The 26,055-nt window shown below is 34.1% G+C and overlaps 1 protein-coding gene across 5 annotated transcripts in view; it reads left to right on the top strand.

Moving 5' to 3' along the window:
- LOC148954383 (uncharacterized) overlaps nucleotides 1–23,679 on the top strand; it is a 253,036-nt gene extending 229,357 nt beyond the window's left edge. For all 5 annotated transcript variants that reach the window (XM_089087072.1, XM_089087068.1, XM_089087069.1 and 2 more), the window contains 3 exons: nucleotides 3,865–4,581; nucleotides 12,327–12,530; nucleotides 22,364–23,679. In XM_089087072.1, the coding sequence (XP_088943198.1) occupies nucleotides 3,865–4,581; nucleotides 12,327–12,530; nucleotides 22,364–22,765 (1,323 nt within the window). In that variant the 3' untranslated portion in view covers nucleotides 22,766–23,679. The remainder of the gene's footprint in view (nucleotides 1–3,864; nucleotides 4,582–12,326; nucleotides 12,531–22,363) is intronic.
- Nucleotides 23,680–26,055: the final 2,376 nt, after the last annotated feature.

Raw genomic sequence — 26,055 nt, 5'->3', positions numbered from 1 at the left:
TCTTCCCCCATCTAATTGGATCCCAATCCAATCTAAATAGTCTTTTGTTTATTCTGGCTTGGTTTGTTTGATTCAGTCTATCTTCTGCTCTGTTAAGAGTTACTTCAAAAGTTTAGTTTTCCTTTTTTAGCACTATAGACGGCTGGGCGAAGTCCCTGTCGAAATATCTGCTTCTGTCATTTTCGCTTCTTTTGTGTCCACTCGCTGACTTTACCCTCGTTTTTCTCAGCTACTTGGTTTTATTGTTTTTTCTTGTTTGTCATATGTCAATCCTGCTTGTAGCCCTTTCTGTCTTTAACGGCTCAGAACTAATAAAAGTGTATTTCAGCTAATATTTCACCATTTAAAAATTATAATACTTTTGCTATCACTTTATCGTTCTGATAACGAGAGACTGAGGTCAGACAGGTGGCTTTTTTAACCGGGGAATACAGCTATACATAAAACAAAATGATATCAAAACCTGTTTCTGCCAGCCTCTTCGCTCTTTTGTTCTGTGAAAATTGCAAGCCTTCGTAAAATACGTCAGTAAAATCTGTAAGATACCGGTAAAATACGTGAATTACGTAAAATAGGTCAAATACCAATTTCACAAGGGTCCGTAAAATTACGGTAAAATACGTAAAATGCCCAATTTTACCGGTTACTACACAACTAGTGCCAGTTTATTGGGATTAATAAACTAGAGACGAACACCAGTTTATTGAAACAAGTTGATTAGGACACTTGAAGTGTGGTCTACTTCCATGTAACTTGCTTTTCTAGTTAACGTGCGGAAGAATTTTCTCTAGAAGGAAAGGCCGTATCCTGGGGGTGGGGGCTATTGGGTTTGAACCCTACCTAAAAATTTTATCTGACTCGCCGAAAAAGTAACAAAAATACATGTTCTCAAATTTTTGATACGTTTTGAAAGTTTTTGTTGTCATAATTCCATTAACAGCCTTTATGTCTTTTATGTCTTAATTTATGTCTGTTTTATGGTTTTTCTCAGTGAGAATGAAAAAACAGGAACTTTCTCACTTTGATGGATGTTTTCTGGATTATGTCAATTGATTACATAATATCTCCGAACAGATAAGATGAGACATTTTCGAAGTACAGGAGAAACCGCAACTGATCTATGCCAAGAGAACATGAGTCCAGGAGGCTCATCTTTTTTAAGAACTATGTGTCAATGCTAAACGGGTGGCCCAACTTCAGGACTGAAAGTCATATAAAAAGCAGTAACAAATAATGAACTAGAAAGGGGGAATCAGCATCGAGATTTTTAGCACAAATGCCATCAATCTATGACTGGTACTTTTTTGCTATAAAGATGTGGCTTGTTGCGTCTAACTGTTTATTCTGATTCGATTTTAGTGCCATCCCGGATGTCATGGTTTAAATGTCAATTTATATATGCCATTGTTTTCTAATTCAATGTTTGTAAGATTCCATGGTTCATTTAAAAACACTTAGTGACTACAGTGAGACTTGGTCCTAAATTGATCCGCTTTTCATTTGCACATTTTCTCAGAAATTGCTAAGAAATTTGGAAATGGAGCTGTTTGTGCGAACTTTGCTCAGAAATTACTAAACTGAGATATATTCCATTGAAATGGAACATACGCTTTCGGGAAATATTTTTGATATATGAAAATAAAAGTTAAAAACTCCAATAAACAAAAAGACTAGGACGAAATTAGTGTTTGATTTGTATTATTCAAGAATTTACTTTTTTTTTATTTCAGAATATTTGAAGTTCAGTACAAGCGTTAACTCTGTCTGAACTTTAGACATAATTTCTGAATAACTTCGTCAGGAATTTCACGTGGAACACACATTTTCAGCCCGACCTTTGCGCAAGCGATAACTAAACGCGTTACTTGTTTTTAGTTCTTCTCAGACAAATTTCATACATTTTCTCAGAAAAAGTGCAAATCAGCTTTAGAATAACTAAACGCGCTATTTGTTTTTGCTCCTACAGTTTCTCAGAAAAAGTGCAAATCAGCTTCAAAAAAAGTGCGACAGCTTAAGAATGGAAATTTTTCTTGGAATTCTCAACCATTCAGCTTCCTACCCGATAAGTATTAACCTAAAATTCTTACCAGGTCTTTTGGGGAAAAATTATTTTTGCATTTGGTTCTATGGCGGCCCTAAGGTTGAATTGTAATAGGACTAAATCGTTACTACTCCTTTTGCCACTACTAACTCTCCGCAGCACCAAACCGTCTAAGGCTGACACAGCTCTGGACGCTCCTCTCCACCTCCTTATGTTCAAAATTTCACTCTTTGATCCGTCTCATGAAGTTCAAAGTACCCCTTCGAGGAAATTACATGTTAGTAACAGGCGCAGCAATGCATTGCACTAAATTAATTAAAATAGGTCCAAATTAGATTCATGCTCGTAATGGCTTCTTGGAACGAAAATTTACTGATTATAATAAATTAATTTTGGCTATACTTAAAAAGAAATATAGTCCATTACTGATTGCCTATTGAAGCCTATAATTGATCTAGTATTAAAACAATGCTGTGAAAAATGATCTGGTTTGGCTTGAAATCACTTCCAACAAAGTTTCGAATATGTAACAAAATCTGCTTTAAGTTTAGCCAAACCTGAACTAATTTCAGCCAAAATTAGCCAGAACTGATAAATTTAGTCATAAATTTAGCCAAAACTGAAAACCTGTTTTCACTGGGCTGCTTTTGGCGAAGTAGCGAACCTCTGCAACCCTAAAAAATGAGACAATGAAACCCGTCGAACGGTGATCGCGAGCATGGGGATCTTAACCTTAAATGACGACAAAACTAAATATAAACAATTCAAATTCGGACTTCAATAAGAAATGATCGATCATTTTGACGTCGTGATTTCTCCTCCGCTAGCTTTGTAAAGTGAAGCTGAAGATCAGGGCTATAATCCACAGCCATCGCCTGATCTGGTACGGCCATGTGCGGCAAAGATCAGTCGAAACTTTGGAAAAAAAAATACACTTCACGCCTCTCTCATACCTGAAGAGACACAAGGGTGGACAAACTAACAGGTGGATTAACACTGTCAAAAGAGACATTGAGCAAATTGAAGGGTATTTGCTGTCAAGGATGCCTTTTTTAATCCGTCTGACTGGAAATAGTCACTCGGCTAACCCATGACCGTCCCAAGGGAACGTCTATCGTCTACTTTGGCTTCATGTTAGGAAGAGCTGCGGCCACTTTGTGTTCTGAATTAACCGCAAGTTTGACGTTGTTGAACGCTAAAACCGGTAAATTGAATACGGATGGAAATACTTGCATCTGTATCATTGCATGTTCAATATTCCATGTTACCCATCAACGTAATCTAGTTAATTGTGAACTTATGATAATTGAAATTTCTAACTTATAACTATGAAAACAAATATCTAAATATGCAAACTTTTTTTTTAATTATACCCCTCCTCGTAGTCATTTAATTGTTTAAAATACCCTCAATGTCCAATGCCCCATAATTCCAAGTATCAAATATCATCCGCCTATCTTCCCCAAAATTTAGGCTCGAAAAAAGGCTCTAAGCCATTCCCTTTAGCCTACATAAATATTTGCTAAAAGTAGACCCCCCCCCCCTGTTTTTAAACCACCTAAACTGACCGAAAAATGTTATCTTACATGGAAAGACTTTGCAAGTACATTTATTGCTCATTTTGGCTAAATTTAATACAGTCTCTATTTCTATGTAGATATAATATCTTTTCCATTAAAGGAAGGGTTTTACAAAAATAAAATAAAGAACGGTTTATAGTTTTGGGTAGTAGGGACTTCTGTGTGTGGTTAGGTTGTCGTTCAACCAAATACTTAGATTAGACGCTTAACCTTACGTGTTTTAAATAACTGTGTCTATTACAGGCCAATTGTCCACCAAGCCACAACGCGTCGCATCAGCTTTTGAGAATTTTACGGAATTCAGGTGATCTGAAAGACGTTTATACAAATGCCATAGTTATACTTGAATGGTCACACGGTTGCGATTTAATTTGTCAGGATCTTGGGCAAAGCACCCTTCGTTTCTTTATTGAACATGGTGATAGTTGCCATCTACCAACTAATAATTCCCGAATTTTTGAATCTCTGATGTCTATTATTACAAGTGACTGTGATGAAAAAGCCATTGAATTTGCAAAAATGATATTACGATCTTCAGAAAGACATTCCGATTATTTAGCAGAGTTGATTTGTGAAAGTTTAACAAAGATTCTTTTAAGATCTCCAAAAGCGGACTATTCCCTTTACGCTTTACTCAAGTTATTATGCGAATGCGTTGAAGCTGAGACAACTAAGAATAGAGGATTAGATGAGCGTATGGTTGCTGTTGTAGTTGGGAACTTGCCAAAAGTTCGTGAAGGCGATAGTATTTACGTTGATATTTTTAGTGTAGCATGCGACTTTCTGCAGTTGTGTTTATTACATGCTAAAGAGGAATGCGCAAATCGCATTGCAATGCTCATAGCCAGTGAAGCAAATTTTACAAAAGTTTTAATGAACATTTTTCAAATTGATACAGCTAAAGCGAAAATTTTGAATTTAGTTACAACTCTGGCGGCGTTACTGCCCCCTGATTTTCATGTAAGTATTTTCTGTAGCATTACTTGCTAGATTTACATTATTAATTTGGAATTTACTTACTTGAGCTATAATCATTTTAGATTCCTGGTACTTAAATAATATCTGATTCCCCATTTTAGTAGCATAGTGCTGTTGCTTGAATTATTTTGGCTCTATTTTAGAGGAGTCAATAAGCAATTCGTTTGAACAGCTATCGGGGCCTGTTATTGGGTATTTGGGGTCTGGTATCTGGTATTTGGTTATGTCTGGTATCGGGTATATGACAAAAGAAAAATTCTGTCTGGTATTTATCAGTTAGTATGAAATCTGGAAGCTGTGTTTCCAAGTGGTGCGCACTTGCGTCATTTGGGTGCTTTTTTGGGGTGATTGTGCATTGAATTTTTCAAATTGGCGCATTGCGCCGATTTCGCCCCTGTAAAAAAAAATGGCGCAAATTGGGCGCATTTAGCCTTCACAATAACAATAAACAAAACTCATTGAAAGGCTGAACTCATTGAAACTCAAAGTTTGCCTTCACAATAACAATGACAAAACAATGAAAATGAAACTCTTGAGGGAATTTTGGGCCAGAAATTTAGAAGGAGGGTTTGCTGTTTTTTAGAAGTTAAATTTATATTTTATTTTTTTTTTGTTTAACTTTGAAAATCATCTTGATTACTACTCAAAGATAAATATAATGTTTGATTTAAAAATGTACAAAACTAGTTCAAAGTTCGTTAAAAGGGGACACACAAATAAAATAACAATCGGAACTGTTGAAGTACCTTGCCAAGTACAATTTTGTCTCATATGTATGTCTTTGGCTTCTATTTCATGACGAAAAATCTAAGAACATTGTCTTTGGCCTGCAATTTTATAGATAGTTACATTAATAACGGCTGGTCTAATTTCTTATCTTTGACTTGGTCGTTCTTGTCATTCTAATTTATATTTTGAAACCTACGAAACATTTCGTTTTCATAACTAAGTTTGAGAATTTACATCTTTTTGAAGCTTAGAATTGCAATGTCATAAGAACATTGTATAAGGAAGTAAACTTTGATGTTACTTACCTAAATGACATTTCGGAGAGATGTAACCTTCAAGGATCATGCTTCTCTTTTGTTCTTCATTAGAAAATCCCATATATTAGTTATCTTTGTCAAATGCGTTGTATAACTTATCTATATTGCAAGACCAGTATACTGAGTACTTAATTCTCTGTTTTGTTCTTTAATCACAATTTCTATTGTTGATAGGGAATTCAGCATATCAGCCAGGAAGTAATGTAAAATACCATCTTAGATATTGGCAATTATTTCTTTTTAGATCTTCTTTAATTCCCACTTTTGTTTAATTGTCTGACATACAAGAGAACTGAGGAAAATATCTTTCTTGTCAAGCAAGAGACTGAGAACAGAAAATTTCGACCACAAAAGCGCGCGTAGTCATTCGAAAAATGCTTCACTGTTACAGATTTCGGAATCTGGTGCCGAAATCTGTTAATGAAGACTGAATCCTACCAATTTTGAGTTCTAGTGTTCTGAAGACAAAATTCACACAATTTGTGCCTATCTTGTAACGTTGTCTGATTTTTTTTTCATTCATCCGTGTAAGATCTAATTTCCCCTGAATTTTGAACTCCACCCACAAAATATTTAGCGAAAAGGCGCATTTTCGCTTCCCGTGGTGTGCTATCTAATGTCCGGTACCTAGCATCACTGTCTGGAAGTAAGGGTAACCATGTCCAACACTTGACCTCTGTTTTTGTATTTAGTGCAATCGCTTTTACACGATCAACTCTTTTGGGTAAATTCTGATATATACCGTAGAATTCGCTTCGCATGACTATAACTTATTTTTCGCAGAGGTTATTTCATTGTGCTTGAGTTCTTGTAATAAAAAAGTAAACATTTTGTATTTGCGTTTGTTCATTTCTTCACTAATATATTCCTCAGCATTTTGACCGTCTTTAAAGTGTTTAAATACCATAAAACACAGTTTTCTTTGTGAAAAATTGTATTTTAGTTCAATCCAACCATTGTCGATTCTTATAAAAGATCACCAGAAATTTCGATTTTGAAGTCCTCAGTTTCTGTGACCACCCCTTCTATGCAAAGTGGTTGGGAGAAAAAAAATACACGGAGGCCTAGTCGGTGTATATTATGATTGCAGCTACCGCTGCAACCACAATAAAATTGTCGGGTACTAGCTTGCCCCTAAGGGGGCAGCCTTCAATATATTTTCTTTACTTTTTGAATTGATTCTAGTTCAGCGCTGCAATTCGGATAAAATCCTATCAGTCCCCTGTTTCCTAACCATCATTACATCCTATACAACTCTTAGCATTAATTTATGTGATCATCATGTATATGAACATGTAGTTTTTGTCAAAAATTTTATTTTAAATATTGTGTTTTGTTAATTACAAAAGATATTAAATTCCTTTAAAATGAGTTATTAAACAGCTTTGTATGATGCCCCAGTGTTCCGCTAGGATCGGAGGAAAAGAAGAGGACAGTTGTCCTCTAGTTGTTGTTTTTGTAGCGGACACATCGCTACAACTACGATGTAGCTAGGTCGTCAAAAGAGTGTAAGTGTATCCAAGTTGTCAACGAGCATAGATGGAATATTTTGGGAATGTTATTAAGTTTTATTTTTCAGGTCAACTTGAGGAGGTATAAAACTAAATTAAACAATGATATTTGTGTCGAGATTTTCAGAATGTTGTTAAAAATTATTGAAAAAAAATTTTCAACATAGAATTAGTCGATCAATATGGATTCTTATAGAAAAAAGCCGAAAAGATATAAAATATTATTTTCTTTCTTAATGAAAAAAAGTATGTCAATAAAAACAGAATAGAAATTAATTAAAAAAAAAAATTGCCACAAAATAAGTTTTTCAAACAAAAGCAAAGAGCTCCATTAAACCAAAAATGAGGAGAAATTAAGTCAAATAATCTTCCAAGCGTAAAAGTACCACAAATCATCAACAATAAATAAATGAAACCCGAAGCAAACAGAAAATTACAATAAATAGCCGGGCGAACTCAAAACGAGCAAAGATTCAACTGAATAGGGCTGACAACCACCATGTCTTCTATAGACCAGAACATAATTTGCACTTTACAGAAAAAAAAAATCAAAACATTTTAAACGTTTTCACTTTTTTAGCTTTAACAAATCAAAAATTATTAAGGTTTAAGGATTAGATGTCAGTATATGTATATTAAACTGCCAGTCTACATTCATTTGCTTTTTTCAATAAAGTACAAATTATGTTCTGGTCTTGAGAAGGCATGAGGGTTCTCAGCCCTATTCATTTTAATTTCTTCTCCTTTTGAGTTTGACTCGGTTATTTATTGTAATTTCCGTTTATTGATGGTGGTTAGTTTTACGCTTGGAAGATTATTTGACTTTATTGCTGCTCATTTCGATTTAATGGAAAGTCAAACTTTAGAGTAAAGAGTGAGGTATTGAGGAAAGGGCTACCTCCCCCACGTACGTAATAATTTCTGTTCGTTGCAAGTTTTGATGTTGCTCCTTACATTCAGTTGTAAAAACTTGTTTTTTATTTGATTTCTCGTCGTTTTTAAACAATGTCGGGATATTCGGTTCTCCCTGCATGGAAAATTCCTTCCTCCATGTAAAATCCCTCAATGGAAAGTTCTTACCATTTAAAATACCCCCCGCCAGGAAAATGTCCCCCTGACAATTCTATTCTAGCTGAAAATTCCCTCCTGAAAATTTCTTACGGACGATTCTGGGTGACAAATTTCTCTTAGTCTACTTTCATTTGAAAAAGATTTTAATTTCTGATCGTTTTAAAAATCTTGCCAGAAATCCCCCCTCCGTTGAAAAGTTTTCTCACAATACCTGCCTCCTAGTAGAAAGTTTTTCCTGTAGAAAATTTTCCCTGGAGAATTTATACCGCAGGAAACTCCCCCATTGAGGATTTCTCCCTTGTAAAATCCTTCACCTACGGAAAGATACTCTAGAAAATTCCAACCCGGCAAAAATTCACCCCGGAAAAACATTTCCGCATGTAAAAATTACACATTTCAAACATGTAAAATTGAGTTGGCAAAGAGAAAGTCAGAAAAATAAAAAAAAAATTCTTACAGGAATTCTGACATATTCCCCCAGTGTAAAATTTTCCCTGGAAAGCTCACGCTTCGGAAACTCCCTTCCGCATGAAAATTTCTGCCCGTGTAAAATTCCCCCAGCATAAAATTCACCTCCCCTCCCCCCGAAAAGTGTCTGTATACACCCCAATAACAAATACTATACGTAAACAATGGGCTAACTTCATGACTTACAGACCTTTCCCAGGGGTCTGTGGGGGGTCTTGTTATTCCCAAAGGCATAGTAACTGGACTTTTCAACTATGCTGAGCAAAATAGCACTGTCAAAATTTTGATTGGACGATTTTGAGGAAAAACAGGGCCGTGGGAGGGGGCTAGTTGCCCTCCAATCTTTTTGATCACAAAGGGCATTATAACTTTTAATTACGTTCAAATGAGCCCTTTCCCGGCTTTCTAGGACTATTGGTTTAATGTGATCACCCCTGGGAAAAAAACAGAACAAACGAATAAACGCGCACCCGTGACTTTTAGAAATTTGGCACAAAATATAAAATTCCACATTTTTGCAAATGGGAGCTTGAAAACTTCTACAATAGAGTTATCTGATATGCTGAATCTGATGGTGTGATTTTGATTAAGATTCATTGACTTTTAGGGGGTGTTTCCTCCCTTTTTCGAAAATCCCACAAATTTTCTCATGCTTGTAGCTTTTGATGGGTAACACTAAACTTAATGTATCTTATATGTTCGGACTCAGCATAATAAGCCAATTCTTTTGATGTATCTATTGGTAACAAAATTCTGTTTTTTGGATTTTTGGTTACTATTGAGCCACTTCGCTCCCTACTAACAGTTCGTTACCACAAACTGTTTGATTATGACGTCATTTATCATCTTGTATAGGATAGTGCAGTTTTTTTTTGTTTTGTTTTGTTTTTGTTTGTTTTTTTGTTTTTTTGTCCAAAAAGTGGTCTTGTTTTAAGTATTGTGTATTGTTACTTAAAAAAGTGAGCAGATGTAGCGAAAAAAAATGGAAAAATGGGGAGTGATATTCCCAGTTGTTCAATTCAGTAGATTTTCCTTTTTGTTCAAACCAAGGGACCATAAGTTTCCTATAAAAAACATTGATTTTTTTTTTAATATTCGACTGAAAAATCGATTTTATTTTAAATATTGTATTTTGTTAATTACAAAAGGTACTAGATATAGTAATTTCCTTTGAAATGAGCCCTTAAACTGTTCTCTATGATGTTCCAGTGCCCCGATAGGAGTGGATAAAAAAGAAGCAAAAAGGGACATGTCATGGCTACCAATGCAAAAAAAATTGATTTTCTTTATTAAAGTCAATTCAAAAATTGAATTGACTTTAATTTCCTGCAGAGTTTTCGGCCATTGTAATTCCAATGGTCTACTTTTATTTCGATTTGATTCGTTTTCTAAATAATTAATTTTAGGTTACTACGGTCCGAGGCGCGTACTTTACTAGGTTGCAGCTACAGCTACTAGGTTGCAACCACGATTATCTGTTGTTAATTAGAAAAAAATATAGATTCTGCAACATCCTTTTAAATGAGGCCTTTAACAGCTCTCTAAGTACCTTTAACAGACGAAAAAAAAACAAACAACAATTCTATCGATAGAAACAGAAAGTTATTTTCCTTGTTGTTCAAGGTGGGGGGCTATGGCTTTCCTTTGAGGGTTTTTGACAGTGGTGATTTTAATTATTTCAAACCGATTTTTCGCAACAGACTTTTACCATTAAGATTAATCGGAATAAAAGTTACCATTCCTGAATCAGCTTCATAGGGAAATCTTTCTCACTTGACAGCTTTTTCAAAAAGCGCTTTTTAATTCTTGGTTACTATGGGCCGTAGTTCGTTTTTACTGGACTTTTGCAAAAAACATGATCATTTACCTGACATTTTTGATTGAATCACAATAAATATGTTGCCCCTCAAACAAATTTTTACTGCATCTGGAAATGAGTTACTGCATTGGAATCCCAGATTTTATTTGCAAATTACATGATTTTTTTAGATTCTTCTTCTTCCTGTCAAAGCTTTGCGATAAGTTTCAAAGAAAGGCTTTAATAATACTAGCAACGAAACGCTTTTGCCTCGTCAATTGTGCGAAATAAATAAGTTAGCACTTAAATAAGCTTGGTAGTGACGGGTGACCCTAGCCGGGGTTAGAAACGTTTGTTGTGAGGGGTGTTGAGTTTGTTTAACATTTTTTGTCGCTTGGTTTCAAATATAGATTGGAATTTGGTTTAATTCATTGGATAGTCCTATATCTTCTTTTTTTGGGGGGAGGGAGCGGTCTCTTAAAATCTCTTTTTGTTTGGGTCTCTTAAATATTGTTTTTTTTATTTGTTTTGTTTTGTGTCTCTGTGTGTGTTGAATCCTAGAAAGGTTGAAATGCATTATATTGAAAATACTTTTTTTCTCTTTTTTTAGTATTTGTATCATTTCTGTTTTTCCCTGTTTTTTTCCTGGCCGTAAATTTATTGATTGAATAAATTGATTGATTGATTGAAAATAATTAAGAGGGAAGCGAAAAAAAAGCAAAAATTGAGTGAGAAGCAATACCACTGAAATACAATACCACTGCAATACGTCGAGAATGGATGTTTTGTGTTCAAAACTGGCCTCTTATGCTTTTTTTGCAGTATTTAAGATTAAATAATTATGAAAGTAAAAGGGGGCAGTGTTGTGGAGGGAGGCAACTTAGGAGGTAGCGTAACAAACAGGCAAATACAGGGAAAAGGCATTTTTGCGATATCAGTAGACCAGGGTAGCTAGAAATAAAATAGCTCTGATCAGAAATTGTTTTAACTCAGTTAAAACAAAGCTAGTTAAAACTAAAGCGTATTTAGGTTTCTTTTGCAAGGAAAATTATGGTTCTGACACAAATTTAGGAGTGCAAATATTTGACTTATCATGAAATAAATTTTTGATCGTGGTTTTGCCCTAAAATAAATTGAATAATTATGAATTCCCCTTGTCTAAAATGGAATCGTCATTATTCCTAGGGGGACAACGGTCCCGATGATTTAAGTAATTTCTGTTTTGTGCTGTATAGCTATGCCAAACTTTTAGGGAAGTGGTTAGTTGATCTTGAGTTGGAGGAGGGGTTCTCAAATGCCTCAAGGCGTGTATTTTTCAACCCAAGTTTTTTTCAACTTTCTATGATAGGTTTTCAGATGTCGGTTGATCTAGGAGGGAAGGGGGGCAAAGATGCTATAATTTTCCTAGCATTGGTTACAGATAATCTTTTTTTGGGATATAATTTATTTGGCCTTTTTGAATCCTTACTTGATCAAGGCCCATTTGTAATTATATCTTGTCAATACTGGGATTTAGCTAGTGGTAATCATAACGTTTCCTAGAATTATCAACCAATCTAATTGGCTCAAATTAGTGCTAGCTAAGTACTATTGAAATCTCATTCTTAATGCGCCTTCAGTAAAAATAAGCTCTAAATCAGCTTCGACCAGTTGTAGAAAGTTAGCTACGTGTCGCCCAGACTTGGTTTGTTCCGTAATAATGAGCGACTTTAGCCTATGGTTAAAAGGTGATCTTTTTCGTAATTCAAACCAACTGCTTTTCCTGACATGTGGTTATTCTGAAATTCAAATGAAGTTATTTTTAGAATTCAAATCGTTTTTTTCTTTATTTAGTGTGAGTCGAGTCTTCTATTGGATATGGATAGCTTACTGTCTAGGTTGGACAACTGTCCCTTTGAGGATATGATCTCTGGACTTCAAATCTTTCTACTTGCGCTTAAAACAAATTTCAATGTTTCTTTCGTGCAATTCGAAGTGGACGATGAAACACTGTTCTTTGAAGTCCTACTCTGGAAGTTGGAAAATCTTGCAATCAAGGTTAAATTTTTATACCTCTTCTTCTCCTATTTATGACTATTTGTATCCCTCCCCCCTCACTCTAGTGTAAAAAAGCTAATAAGAGAAGGACCTCCTATGCTTTAATCGAAGTTGAACTGGAATTAATAACCACGTATGCCTTTGACAATGCAGTGTAACCCTGTGGAATTATAAAACTTAAGTGATCTTAATTTTGATCTATAAAAATTTGCAGTCAGTTTGTGCTTTTAGTGTTATTGAGCCTTAAATGACAATTTTAAAAGCGCGTTTTTAAATTTTTGTTTACTATGAGCCGAGGTTCGTTCTTTACTAAGTTGCAAATATCGCTGCAACCATGATTAAGATGAAATGATTGTAGCTTGAGGGGTAAAACTTTAATAAAGGCAGTGAAAATTGAAAGAAAATATATATATATATATATATATATATATATATATATATATATATATATATATATATATATATATATATATATATATATATATATATATATATATATATATATGTGTGTGTGTTTTCCAGTAACTGCTGGCGTTATGTTCGTTTGAAGTAATGCATCCTATCATCTGATCCCTTGAGATAACTGATGTCGAGTTTTAGCAAGTTGTGACTTGTCAGTCGACTTCCAGACAGAGTTGTCAACTTGCACAATTTCGTAGTTTTTTTTTATTTATTTATTTATTCAAAAACAGATTATAATATTGAAAATAAACAAAAGCATTTTTTTATGCATATTTTAAAGTCTTCTTGTTTTCTTTCTTTTATCCAGCGGTATTTGGTCCTCCTTTACGCGTTTCCTCTTCTTTTTCGTTTTCTTAATGATGGGTTGCTGATACTTCAATGGATAGAATCAATCCTGTTTCTTTCTTCTCTTTTTTTGATCTAAGACTCCCTGCTTATTTGTAATATAATTCGTCCCCATTTCTCTATTATTTCTTCACTTTACTACCTATCTATCTTACCTCTTACTCGACATTCCATAGCTTTCCATTTTTATAATTCCTCACATATATAATCTTTTCTCCCCTAGTACATTTTATCTACCTTTTTCCTAAAAACTTTTTTTCATTCATACGATTCTCCATCCATTGATTTACCATAAAACAATTTCAAAATTCTCATTCTAGCTACCCACAGCGGCAAGGGACTACTCCCATTCATTAGGCCTATAACATATAGCAGTAAAATACAAATTTACAATGTATACAATTTTTGTACTTTAAAATACATTCACTTTTCTTAGAACACTTTAACACACTTTTCACTAGATTTACATACATAAAAAAAAAACTTTTTAATAAAACACCTTTTTTTAATACATCACATTTCAACTCAATCTACTCTCGCTGGGCCTTGCATTATTGGGTAGCTACAACAATCCTCAAAAAAATCTCAAAAATCAGATATTTCATAATCCAGGCGAATCCTATCCCCCTCAACATAAAAGAAATTGCATTAATTTAAAATAAATTTCAAAAAAATCATTTAAAAAAATTACATCAGGTCTAAAATCCATAATCTAAAAATTCATAAAAAATCCTATACTATTTCTACATTCCCAAAAAATATATTCAATCTTTTCTTTTTTCCATTTGTTGAGTTTCAGTGCTCTCTCTGTGATTTCATCACTCTATAGTATTTTTTTGTCAATAAATTTATATTTACAAAAGTTTCTTTTTTTTTCTTTTTTACAACACATCTTTGCCCACCAAGACACAAAAATTATTCCGTTATACTTTATTCCAAACACGTCCTCAGTTTTCTTACACTTCATAATCCTTATCCTTTTCCACTCTGTTTCCACTAGGTTTATCACATCATAATCTTCCTTCTGCCTTTCTTTTCGCTTCCACGTGTATTAACAAAAAAGTGATACTATGTACACTATTGTTCTTATATAGGCCTCATCATCTACTTTTAGGTATACAGCTTTCTTTAAATTAACTTCATCTTTTTTTTTTCCCGTAACACTTGCCAATAGATTCCTAAGTCTTGCTACATTTGTTTCTTGTTTTTCACATTCTAACATTACGTGACATTGCGTTTCTAGTTTTTTTCTCGCATAGCTTACAAAGTCCATTACTACCACTCGTATTTATCTTTACTTTTGACTCTTTTGCGGGTAACAAATTATGCATAGAGAAAAACATATGTTCTTTAACTTTTGGTGGCAACAGTCAACATTCTAGTAGTATGAAACTTTTTTCCACCTCTTCTCGCTATAACTATCATTTTCAATTATTTGTAGTAGAGGAAGCTGCTTCATCTTTTCATAATATTCCTTAAGTTTTTCTTTGTCAATTTTCTCAATTATTTCAAGTGATATTTCTAATTTTTCTATTTAGCAAATTTCTTCGAGTGTTTGATTATATTTTGGAGGATATTTCTTTTCTTTTCTTTTCCATGTTTCATAGCAAGCATTTGTTAGTGATTAAGTTTTCATCATCATTTGTTCCAACATTGTCCTAATACATCTTACATTCCACATGTATTTGTTTTCAATTTAGGTGGAAATTTTTCATTCCATATGTACTGGTAAATTGCACTCACAATTTGCTTTAGATGTGTCTTTTTGGGTTGTGAAACAAAGGATAGATACCATAGAACTGGGCAAGCATAAGTGTTCACATACTGGGACCTCTGATGAACAGTCAGACCTCTTCCATATCCTTGTCTAAGGGCATTTTTGAATTTCGATTTTGTATTTATCCAATTTTCACTTTCTGTTCGGCTCCAACTTCTTTGAAAAAAACATACCCAATATTTTAACTTTTTCCTTTCTCCGTATCCCCTCATACACCTCTTCTACTTCCTCTCCCAATGATAGCATTTTACGCTTATTTCTATTGAGCTGTAGCTTGAAGATGTCACAATATTCAAATATGCACTGAACGCTTTGAAATCATCTTCAGTTTCTGTGTACGTTGTTAGATCATCTACAAAACTGTTCAACTTCATTGCCGCTTTTCCTATTATAATGCCATTTATTTCCTTTTCTAGATATTTAAGTAACGGGTCAAAATATATTTCAAACAGTAAAAGACTCGGCGGGCATCCTTGGCGCACTTCAGTTTCTGCTTCAAATTGTCCCGTAACATTGTTATTCACACAAATTACCTGTTCAATTTTTTCCAGTTATCCTATTTATCCATTTTGTGGATGTTTTGTGGAATCCGTAGTAATTCATGATCCATACTAGAATTTTTTTTTTCTTATTTTATCGAAGACCTTTTAAATACCATAAGTCGTTATCCTGTACTTTATTTTCTTTTTTTTCTTTCGACTTCCTGCTTGTATTATTACGTCTCTTATATTAGCCAATACATCTGCTGTTTTACGGTTTTCTAATTCTCCTCTTTGGTTTACACTTAGTATGGATGGTAGCACCTTTTTTAGACGGTTTGCTATTACTTTAGACATAATTCTGTTATTGCAATCTGTGATATTAAATGGCCTCCAATTGTTGAGGTCTTCAGGGCTACCTTTTTTCGGTATTAATTTCATCATCCCCAAACACTGTATCTTAATATCATCATAATTTAGTAACTCATTAATAATATCTGCCAGATGTTCTGCGATTTTTTCGACATGTGTGTTATCAAATTCGTAGGGTATTCCATTAAGCTTTTGTGTTTTATTTTATCCGTCTATATTATATTTTTTCATTTCTTCTTTTTTTAATTTCGCCGTTAGTATATTATTTTCTTCCTCTGTCACTGGATTATATTCAATCTTCCGAAAGAATTCGTCCAGTCTCTCTTTTCCTTCTTCTGTCTCTCTTGTAAATACATTCTTGAAGAAGGATTTCACTTCTTCCATGATATCTTCCATTTTTCAGTTGTTTCCCCATTTTTCTTTTTAACTCTTTTAAGATTAGTTTCTTCTACTAGCTTCTTCTCCTTGCAAATAAGTATTGTTGTTAGTTGTTCATTCCTTATCTAGTCCTCGCATTTTGCTCTTATCCTATAGGTTTCTGCCTTCTTTTGTTCTATTTCTCTTATTTCTAATAGAGCCTCGAAGTATTCCTTATTTGATTTTCTCCCTTCATTTGTCTCTCTTTTTAGTTCATAAGCCATTCTATAAATAAATTTCAGATACTCATCACTAGTTTTTGATAATTCTAGTGAAATTGTCTTTACCTCTTGCGTAATTCTAAGACTCCAGTATTCATTTTCCATGTAGATTTCTTTATTCTTTCTTGTATTTTTCGTTTTTGTTTGTCACTAACACTGTATTATGGTCCGTGAAAGACACTATCTTTTGTTCTATGTTTACCATACTTTTTAACAGTACTTTTGATGCATAAACTCTGTCCAGTCCTGCTCCAACTACATGTTTTCCTACCCAGTTTCTTGTAAAGCTGTTTATCCTCTTAAGTTCCTCCCAGACATCTACCAGTTCCAATCCATTTATGAGTTCAGTCAACACTCTGAAAATATTCTCTTTTTGAGCTATGGCATCTTTTTTACTTGGTACACAGTTAAAATCTTCAAGTAATATTAATTCATCAGTATTTGGGGGGATAAATGCTGCAATATCTTGCGGGAAGAATTTCTCTCTGTTTTTCCTATTTTGGGATCCGGATGGCGCATAAACATTGATATATGTTCTTCTATTTATCACACAAGTGATAATTCTTCCTTCTTAATCGATTCTGACATTTTTTGGCTCAAACTGACGTTTATATACCACTGCTACACTACCGCCGCCAATACAAGTGTTTGTTAAGTATTTGTTTGCGGGTTCTACGCTTTTTAAATTATCAGTATTACTTTCCTGTACAAAAGCTAATTCTATATTTTCTGTCATCAGAAAGTCTCTTGAAAGCTGTTGTCTCTTTCTTTGCTTCAGTCCGTTTACATTTAAACTTATAAGTTTTTTAGATCCAATTCTAATCTCGTTTCATTCTCCTCTTCTTTACCAGTTTTCGCTTTCCTGTTCTCTTTTTCTGAACCCCTAAATGACTTTGCCAAATTCGTTTCTTCTTTTACTATGTTTACCTATGTATTGTCCATGTACTCGTTCACCGTCAGTACCGGTGTAATGCTATTCAGCATAGCTTCCATATTTTCGATGTGTTTCAACGTTCCATATTCTTTCTCTTTTTCTTCGTTTTTATTAAACTGTCTGTTTTTATTTCTTTTCGTCCCCCTTGTTTTAACTCCTGGTTTACAATGGCTACGAGGTCGCATATCTGTGATCTCTTCTTCCTTTTCACTATCTTCGTCGCTTAATGTTGTGTTAGCTGTCTTCCATTTAGGCTTTTTCGTTATTTCTTTCTTCGTAGCCTCTTTTCTTGTGTCTCAGTTTTCCGTTTCTTTTCTAGTTTTTCTCTCATTATGTGCAATTCTTGCTCTACTCTTTGTCCAATTTTTCTTCCATCATGGCTTAAGTATTTGTCCACATTTGAATCTTTTCACGTTACTTCTTATGTCAAGGATGAAAATGACACATAGGCATCCAGTTCGACTATCTCCCGTTCTATTTTTTGATTTGTGGCTGGTTTTAATGGAGATACCGAGCAGTCCGTCGCCATATGTCCTTCTTGGTTGCATCTGGCGCACGTTCTTATCTGTCCATCGTACTATCTCGCAATCGTAAGCCATCCACAAAAACGAAAGGTGGAATGTTCGCAGTTACTTTCATTTTGGCTGTAAATCTTGTTTTTAACGTTTCTATATATTTACCTCCCTAATAGACATCCCTTTTACACTGTAGTATAGTACCGTACCCAGTGAATGCTTTTTGCACTGTTGACCATTCCATCTCAAAGGGTACTCCTTCGACTTTAACGTAGCTAGGTCTATCCTCGCAGCTTTCAATAATTACATATTTTACTTCTCCACCAGTCGTTGCGAATGGGAGCATTCCGTTTCTTCTTTGCTCCAAAAAAGTTCTCAAGTTCTTCACAGTTTGTAAATTTAACAAAAATTGTTTCCTTGAACCTTAAACCTAACGCATCTGTGTATCTCAAGTTCAGTTGGCAGGTCTTCATCTGTAAATGCGGCGAAACTCATAAATGCTGTATTTTTTCGAACATATTTCAACGTTTTCCCATCTTTTCCTACAATTCTTCGTACACTCATCTTTTTTCTCCCTTTTCACAATGCTTTAAACACGACTAATTTAAACTAAGTAGCTGAAATAGCACACACACGCAAAAACAAAGCAAACAAAAAATACTATTAATAACCACCAACACCACCACTAAAAAAACTTCCAAAAAAGAAAAAAAAACAAATTAAACTAATTAACAGATTAAATACTTTATTTCAACATTCTCTGCACGCTACCTAGCGGTTCACGCAAATCTACGAAATACTTCAACACCTCTCTGCACGCCACCTAGCGGTCCATGCAAATCTACGAAATATACACTATTTAGTGACGTTTCGTATTCACACTTAATACCTGCCTATCATAAATAACTTATTTACCTTACTTTTTGAAACTAAAAATATCCTAAATATCTTATTCTATTATCAAATAGTGTTTCCTTTTACCCCCTACTTTTAAAACTAAACACAAACGCTGAAAATATTTTATAATCTTTTCAATTTATATAATCTTAATGGAACGCTTCAGCGTTTCATAGCGAAATAGCAATTTCGTAGTTTTTGTCCTCTTTTTTACCTTATTGCACTCTTTCCCTCGGTGGACAGGAATTGCACTCTTTCCAACAATTTTGAGCTAAAATCACCCTTTTTTACGAAATGATGATAGAAAAAGTCCTAGCGAAATAAAAAGCTTTAAATTAAATTATTTGAGTACAAAACATACAATTGCTAGACTGTATGATCTCATGATATCTGTTATCTCTTCCTGTGTCTTCCTCCAGTTGTCTTTCCAGCATTTCCAACCATTTAAGAATATGTAGATCAAATAAAAGTCAAATTACCACGTGGAAACATAGAAAGAGGAAATTAAAATTTATTAAACGAATTTAAAAGCTGTTTGGCATAACCATTCTTCTTGGAAATGCAAAAGTGCAGTAAGGTGGTGGAGAAGCGACGACTAAAACAAACCTTTTCAAAGTCTAGTCTCATACTGATAAAATTGTTCAAAGACTTTAGGCCTATTTAAAGTGCGAATGGCCCATCTCGGCTTGTGATAGCCATTTTTTCTAAAATAAAAATCTTATCTTACCAGCCAGGGGCCTAAAAATTTGTTTTGGATGGGGCCCATACTCTCAAAATGACAGAAAAGGGAACATTATGAAAATATGAGGTAAAATGTATTTTAGGGACCTGTTGCTGTCTTGGAAAGTAGTTGAGTTAGGTGAATGACACCAGAAATTTGAATGACACATTTGGACAAATTAGAGACAAAATTTTATCTAAATATTTTATGAATTCAACTATAGTTCAGTTAAACGTCCAAGTGACCAAAATTAACAAATGCAAAGTTCTAGCAGAGTATTCCCTTTTAACTATAAAAAGAACGAGAATTATTATCTAACTCACTATTTAGAGGTTTATTTAAGTAGGGAACCCTTCTGACTTCATTTTAAATAAATTTGAAAAATTAAGGAGAAAACATGTTTAATGATCGCAGGATAACTTATAATTATTTCTAAATGACGCAAGAGTGATAAGAACAGTGAGAGGGGCTACGCACGCTGCCAAATTTTTATGACTTGCACAATTTTTGAGTAAAAATCCCTCTTTTTGGGCCTTGATTTGCACTCTTTTGAGGCGTCGGCAGTTGGCAACTCTGCTTCCAGAGCTGGTTGCGTGATGTTGTGTTTATAGAGTCCCTCGCACATCATGGATTTCGAACAAAGCATTAACATTAATTTTTGTTTATAGTTTCAGGAAAGTGGCAAAGAGGCTCGTGAAATGTTAAAATTAGTATAATGCGATTATATGGTGCCTCTGAAGACTATTTACAAGGGGTATGAGTAATTTCAAAGTAATAATGAGTCGGTTGAAGACGAGAAATGGTCGGGACGTTTTTCGACCTTAAAATATGACGAAAACATTAAAAAAGTGACAAAATTGGCTTGTTGAAACAGGCAATTGACTATTAGAGAGCTTATCAAGAGCTTAACATCTCGTACGGGTTACGTTTGCGAAGCGATATACGTCGAGAGTGACCAGAAAATTGGTCAAGGGCTTCCTTTTTCATCACAACGACGCGCCGTGCCGCATCTGGCTTTTAATCCGCAAGTTTTTTTGCCAAGAAAGGTTCCTGTATGTCCAAATCTGCCTTATTCTCCGGATTTAGCATCGTTTGACTTTTGGATCTTCCTCAAAATAAAAACCGTGCTAAAAGGAAAATGTCTTGACATTATTCGTAACATTGAGAGGGCCATAGCGGAGCAAGTGAAGGTCTTTCTGAAAGAAGCCTTCCAAAAAAGTTTCCAATCATGGAATCAAAGTTGAAATATGTGCGTCTCTAGCCAAGGAGAGTGCTTCGAAGGAAATTAATTCAAATTTAATCTAACCTTATTAGTATTTATGACGCATGCAAAATTACAAAAGATGACAAATAACTCTGAACAGCTAAAGAAAAGGGCATAGAAAACAAGAAACTACGAAAATCCCAAAGTAAGGGATTTACGTGATTATACGAGTGTTGTGCTTTCACACTTAGTTATTTTGTAGGAATGTTTTATATGATTTTTTTTTCTTTTTCATTGTATTTGATGCTAACTCACCGCTTAGAAAAATGTTTTCCAAAGTGTCATTTGGTCAATAATACAACTGGCAAAAAAAATGTAGTTTTGAGATGTCAAGATGGGTACATTTCAGGTAAAAATTACATATTTTTGGATGCTCAGGGGGTTCATGGTACCAAAAAGTTGGCTACCCTGATCACACTGCACCCGTACTCGAACCGAAGTCAGTGATCTACAAACTTTAACCCCAAGCTAACGGACAGTATAAGACAATTCATAGAAAAGATAAATCATAATAATCTGGGAATTAGAGAATAAATCACAATAAATCTGGGAATTCGAGCTAAATGTTAAACACTCGTATTTTTCAGCGTTGAAACTTGAACCAATTTCTTGGTAATATTATGAAATGAACTGTACCAATTTCTGTACACAGAATTTTGACCAACTAACAAGCAAAAGATTACCTGCTTATGGAAAACGCGTATACTAAGGAGACAGAATTTAACTTCAATTTAAGAATGACTCAGTGGCGTCAGCTCACGAAAATTTAAGGGGGGACAAAATGAATTTTTGAAATCTAGGGTGACAAATTTGATGTGTATTTCAATTGTTTCAATGAAAATACACCCTGAAAAAGGTTGTTTTTTTTTCAAAACCTAGTAGGGTAAATGCCCTACTGACTCCTCAATTGACGCCACTGACTCAAGCTGTTATTAAAAAACATTTTTTGGTAAAAAAAAAGAAAGAATATAACGTATTGAATACCATTTGAAGACAGACGAGAGACAGAAAATCAAAACGTATAACATGATCAAAAAGCATTAGTGAAACACTTGTTTATGTTTTTTGACAGTAATCTTCTTTAAGCTTTAGTTGGCTTTCCAATTTTAATTTTTCATATTCTAAAGTTTCCTGTCCGAAATCGATTTTGTTTTCTAGCTCATATTCTATTTGTTTGTTTTTTCTTCTTTTCGTTTCCTTATTTTATTTTACATTTGTTTGTCTTCTTGTCGCTCTGCTAACACCCTGTTAAAGATACTGGCAAAATACCCTCAGTGGTCATAAGGCTTTTCTTGATTTTACCGGCTTAAAGTTCTTTGTTTTAGCATATTTATATTTAATATATTTAGCATATTTTCTATATTTAGCATATTTATATTTTTGTATATTTAATTTAGTAGATATTTTTATATATTTATATTTGTTTTAGTATTCTTCTATTGCTGACGACTTGATCTGGGTGTGCATTGTTGAACTTTTTAAGTTGGCTCACAAAAAAGAATTTCTCGAAGATTTGCTCTCAAAAGAAGTTTGTCTCCTTCACGTCATGAAGTTGAAGTTTGATGTCAATTCTCTACTTGATTTGCCGTATGAGTGCCTACTTTTCATTAACGTTATGGTCTACTTAACTTACCGTGCAAATGATCCACCTCTTAATGATGAAATGATGGAAGTTTTTGAGTTTATTAGAAACAAAGTGTCATTAACTGTGAAAAATATGCCAAGTGATTTTTATCAAGGCAGCAAGTCTTTATTTTCTGAAAAGGACGGATCAGATTTGAAGTTCCCCATTTTTAGAGAGGTTGCATGTGCTTTCGGCATTCCTTTATAAAATATTCTTATTACATGCTTTTTTGAGAAAATTATAAGTTCTTTTTAGTCGATAAATGTTTACTTATCTTTTTCATGCGCGCATGCGCGCTTAAATAGATGTGTGTAATTTTATTATCAACGTTTATTTCCCTAAAATACCAATGACACTGAAAGGGAAATTCGATTGTTCGAACTGGCTAAGTGGAATCTTACACAATACATCTTCATCTGGACATCCATGTATTCATACATCTCTACATCCATACATCATTTAAAAGGTTAAGAGAAACGGAGAATTCAATTTGTAATGAAAAAGACCTCCATATGCAGTTATGCAGTTTTTGATAACAGAGGACGCCAAAAAAAAATGTTTGCTAAAAATTCGCAAAATAAAACTAGCTAAAAACCTACGACACTAAACGATTTAAGAAGGTATAGCTTTCCTTTGAATATATTGTTTTCTTGTGGAATTACAGGTTGTTAAAGCATGCATTTTTTCGGAATAAAAATCGCCAAATTTAACTTAGTTCTGCGTATTTATAATCGCGGTTCAACGTGGTAACATTGACACAAATATGGCATTAGCCGTATGAAAATTCATAATTTGAAACAACCCAAAGAAGAATCTTGGAAAATCGTGGTCTTTGGTTCTTTAAAGCTAATCATTGTAATCGTTTTCCTATGCCAAGGAAACATTAAAAAAACAGCCAGTATTTGTATGATTTTGAGCTGAATTTTATTGTGATAACTATCGAATAAAAAGAGGGATGGTTTCACCTGTTTATATTTCTTTCTTATATTTTGGAAAAATATAAATTCAAAATTCACAAATTGAATTTATAGAAATTAAAACTTAATGCGCGGGGAGATGGAGTTTTTATCTGTATTTTGAAAAAAACTGTTAGCTATGGAATTGTATACTTAAGTTTTTTAAGGACTAAATAAATCATTTTCAATTTTCTAATTTTCATTTTTTATACGCAGTAGAATTTGCTGTAGATACTTGAATTTTGGACGAGCCGTACTAGTCGAGTGGTTGGCACGCTAAACTTGAAATTCTGTGTCTGTTAGGGTAAGCGTATGAGTCCTAGTGTCCTACCTCGGAGCGGGAGTCAGCGGTGTGACTGTAAGCACATCCAGAGTCGACAGAGCTCCAGATGGGTACCTGGAGAGATCTGGGGGAAATCAAGGGAAGAGTCGGATGATTTGCCCCAAACCACGTATTGCACTCCCGGCCGAAGGCAGAGAATTTGGTAAATCGGTACCTCCGCTACGTAGACCATTGGTCATCCTGCAAAAATGTGTTGGTCTAGATGCTGTAATCTTATTGCTCCAACACATTTCATCGAATGTAAGGAAAATCATCACTTTAGAAAATAATATACATTATCGATTGGTTACCACTTTAGTTTTCCACCGCTTTCTATTACTATCGCTGCGAGTCTCCAATCAGTAGTCTAATTCAGATTTGTCAGGCATTGCCAAAAACAAATGACACCAAACAGCTTAAAAAGGTATAGATTACTTTTGAAGCTGTACTTTTTCTTGGGAGTCCGCATATTGTTAATGTTTTAACTTTATGCATGAAAAATGCTGTCAGATTTAATTAATTAGTTTCGCTTCTTCGTTTTCACCATTCCATGTGGCAACATTAACGAAAATGTGGTACTGTTCTTAAAGTTTCATAATTTTGAAAGAAGCAAATGAAAAGTCCCAGAAAATTGTGGTTTTCAGGTATGGACATACCTAAGATAGATCGGGGGGGGGGGGGCAAAATACTTTCATTTTGGTGTCGTTGGTACTTAGCAATTTAAGTACAAATAAAATTGGGGATTCACCTGAAATCGACGATTGGGATTAACAATTTTCCATTTTTAGAAAAGTTGCACTCTTACAATATTTTCTTATTATATGTTTTCTTAGAGAAGTTATATTTGAAGTTTTTTAGCCGAAGTATGTTTACTTATCTATATATTTTCCACCGAGCTGATATACAAACATAAATGGGCAAATTTACTCGTTAAACTCCTTAAAGATAGGTTTTAGATTAGACTTTTGGGCTTTTAAAGTAACTATGTCAGTTTTAAAACCAGTGATATCATTCAAATTATTAGATAAAGTTTTCATTTAGGCATGTGTTCACTCCCATCTAAAAAGTGAAATAAATAATTATCTCCTGTATTATTTAATGGTAAAATCATTTTTTTTATATTTAACTTAGTATTTTGACTGTTCTTAAAAGGGTTGACGGCGTTCCCATCGCTTTTGTTATTCTGTGGAAGTTTGTGTTTATTTTTGCTTCTTTTTTCCATGATAATGCGCAACTATGTATACCAACAGATCTACAAACGCACAAAATTAAATACAGGCAATATCTGAACATTATCCCTAATCACTTATTCTATATTTTAAACAAAGTTTCTACTGCAAGTAAATTTTATTTTTGACGAACACCTTAAAGTAATTCACTCGTATTCTCCCCCAGTTCTACAAAATGTGTCATACGCGTTGAAGTCCTTCTCAAATGCCTCGAGTTCCTATGTGTATTTCACCCAGAAAGCATTATGATTGCCCAAAAGCTCTCCATTTTCATTTATTTGTAACTTAAGAGATTAAGCCAATTTTGATATGAATTTGATTCAATCTAATTTACTCGAAACCAAAAAAAATATCAACTATTAAAGATAGCTGTCCCAAAAAGTTGCGAAAACCCTTGCAGTGGGGTGGCTACAGAGCAGCTCCTAGGGTTGGTGGTGCCAGGGGCAAAATTAATTGAGCGTTCTCCTCCCGACTCAAATATAAGCAAAATAAGCCGAATCTAAGTGAAAAAGTTGATCAAAGTGGGCAGCTCCCCAGCCTCGTTCCTCTCCTCCTTTGAACGGCTCTGGGCCGCTACACAACTAAGTATTTAAAAATGAATAACGTTACACAAAGCAAAAAAATAAAAAATAAGTTGATCAATCTCCCATTAGGCCATTTTGCAATAGTAAAAAAAAAACTATGAACCCTTGCCTATCAAATACTTCCTTAACCTGCTTTTGAATAACCCTAGCTATTCACCTGTCCAAATGCTCTTCGAAATAGAGTTTGTCGCAACAGGCCCTGGAAACCTAATAGGAAACTCAGTCATCAAAACAAGTTTGATGATTATAGGACAACCCACTATCATTAAAATAATTCTAAAAATCATGGGACTTGTACGATTCCAACATTTGATAAGCAAAATTCGTAACTGTTGGGGACATAATTGCCCTATACTTAGTTTCTGTTATTTGTCGTAACAAAATATTAATTTACAATTCTAGTTTC

The sequence above is a fragment of the Artemia sp. Qi Xiang Cuo genome, chromosome 3 (assembly GCF_049724085.1).
Source record: "Artemia sp. Qi Xiang Cuo chromosome 3, ASM4972408v1, whole genome shotgun sequence".
In the NCBI taxonomy this organism is placed as follows: domain Eukaryota; kingdom Metazoa; phylum Arthropoda; class Branchiopoda; order Anostraca; family Artemiidae; genus Artemia; species Artemia sp. Qi Xiang Cuo.
The sequence above is the reverse complement of the archived record's forward strand: the minus strand, read 5'-3'. Positions and strand labels throughout refer to the sequence as shown.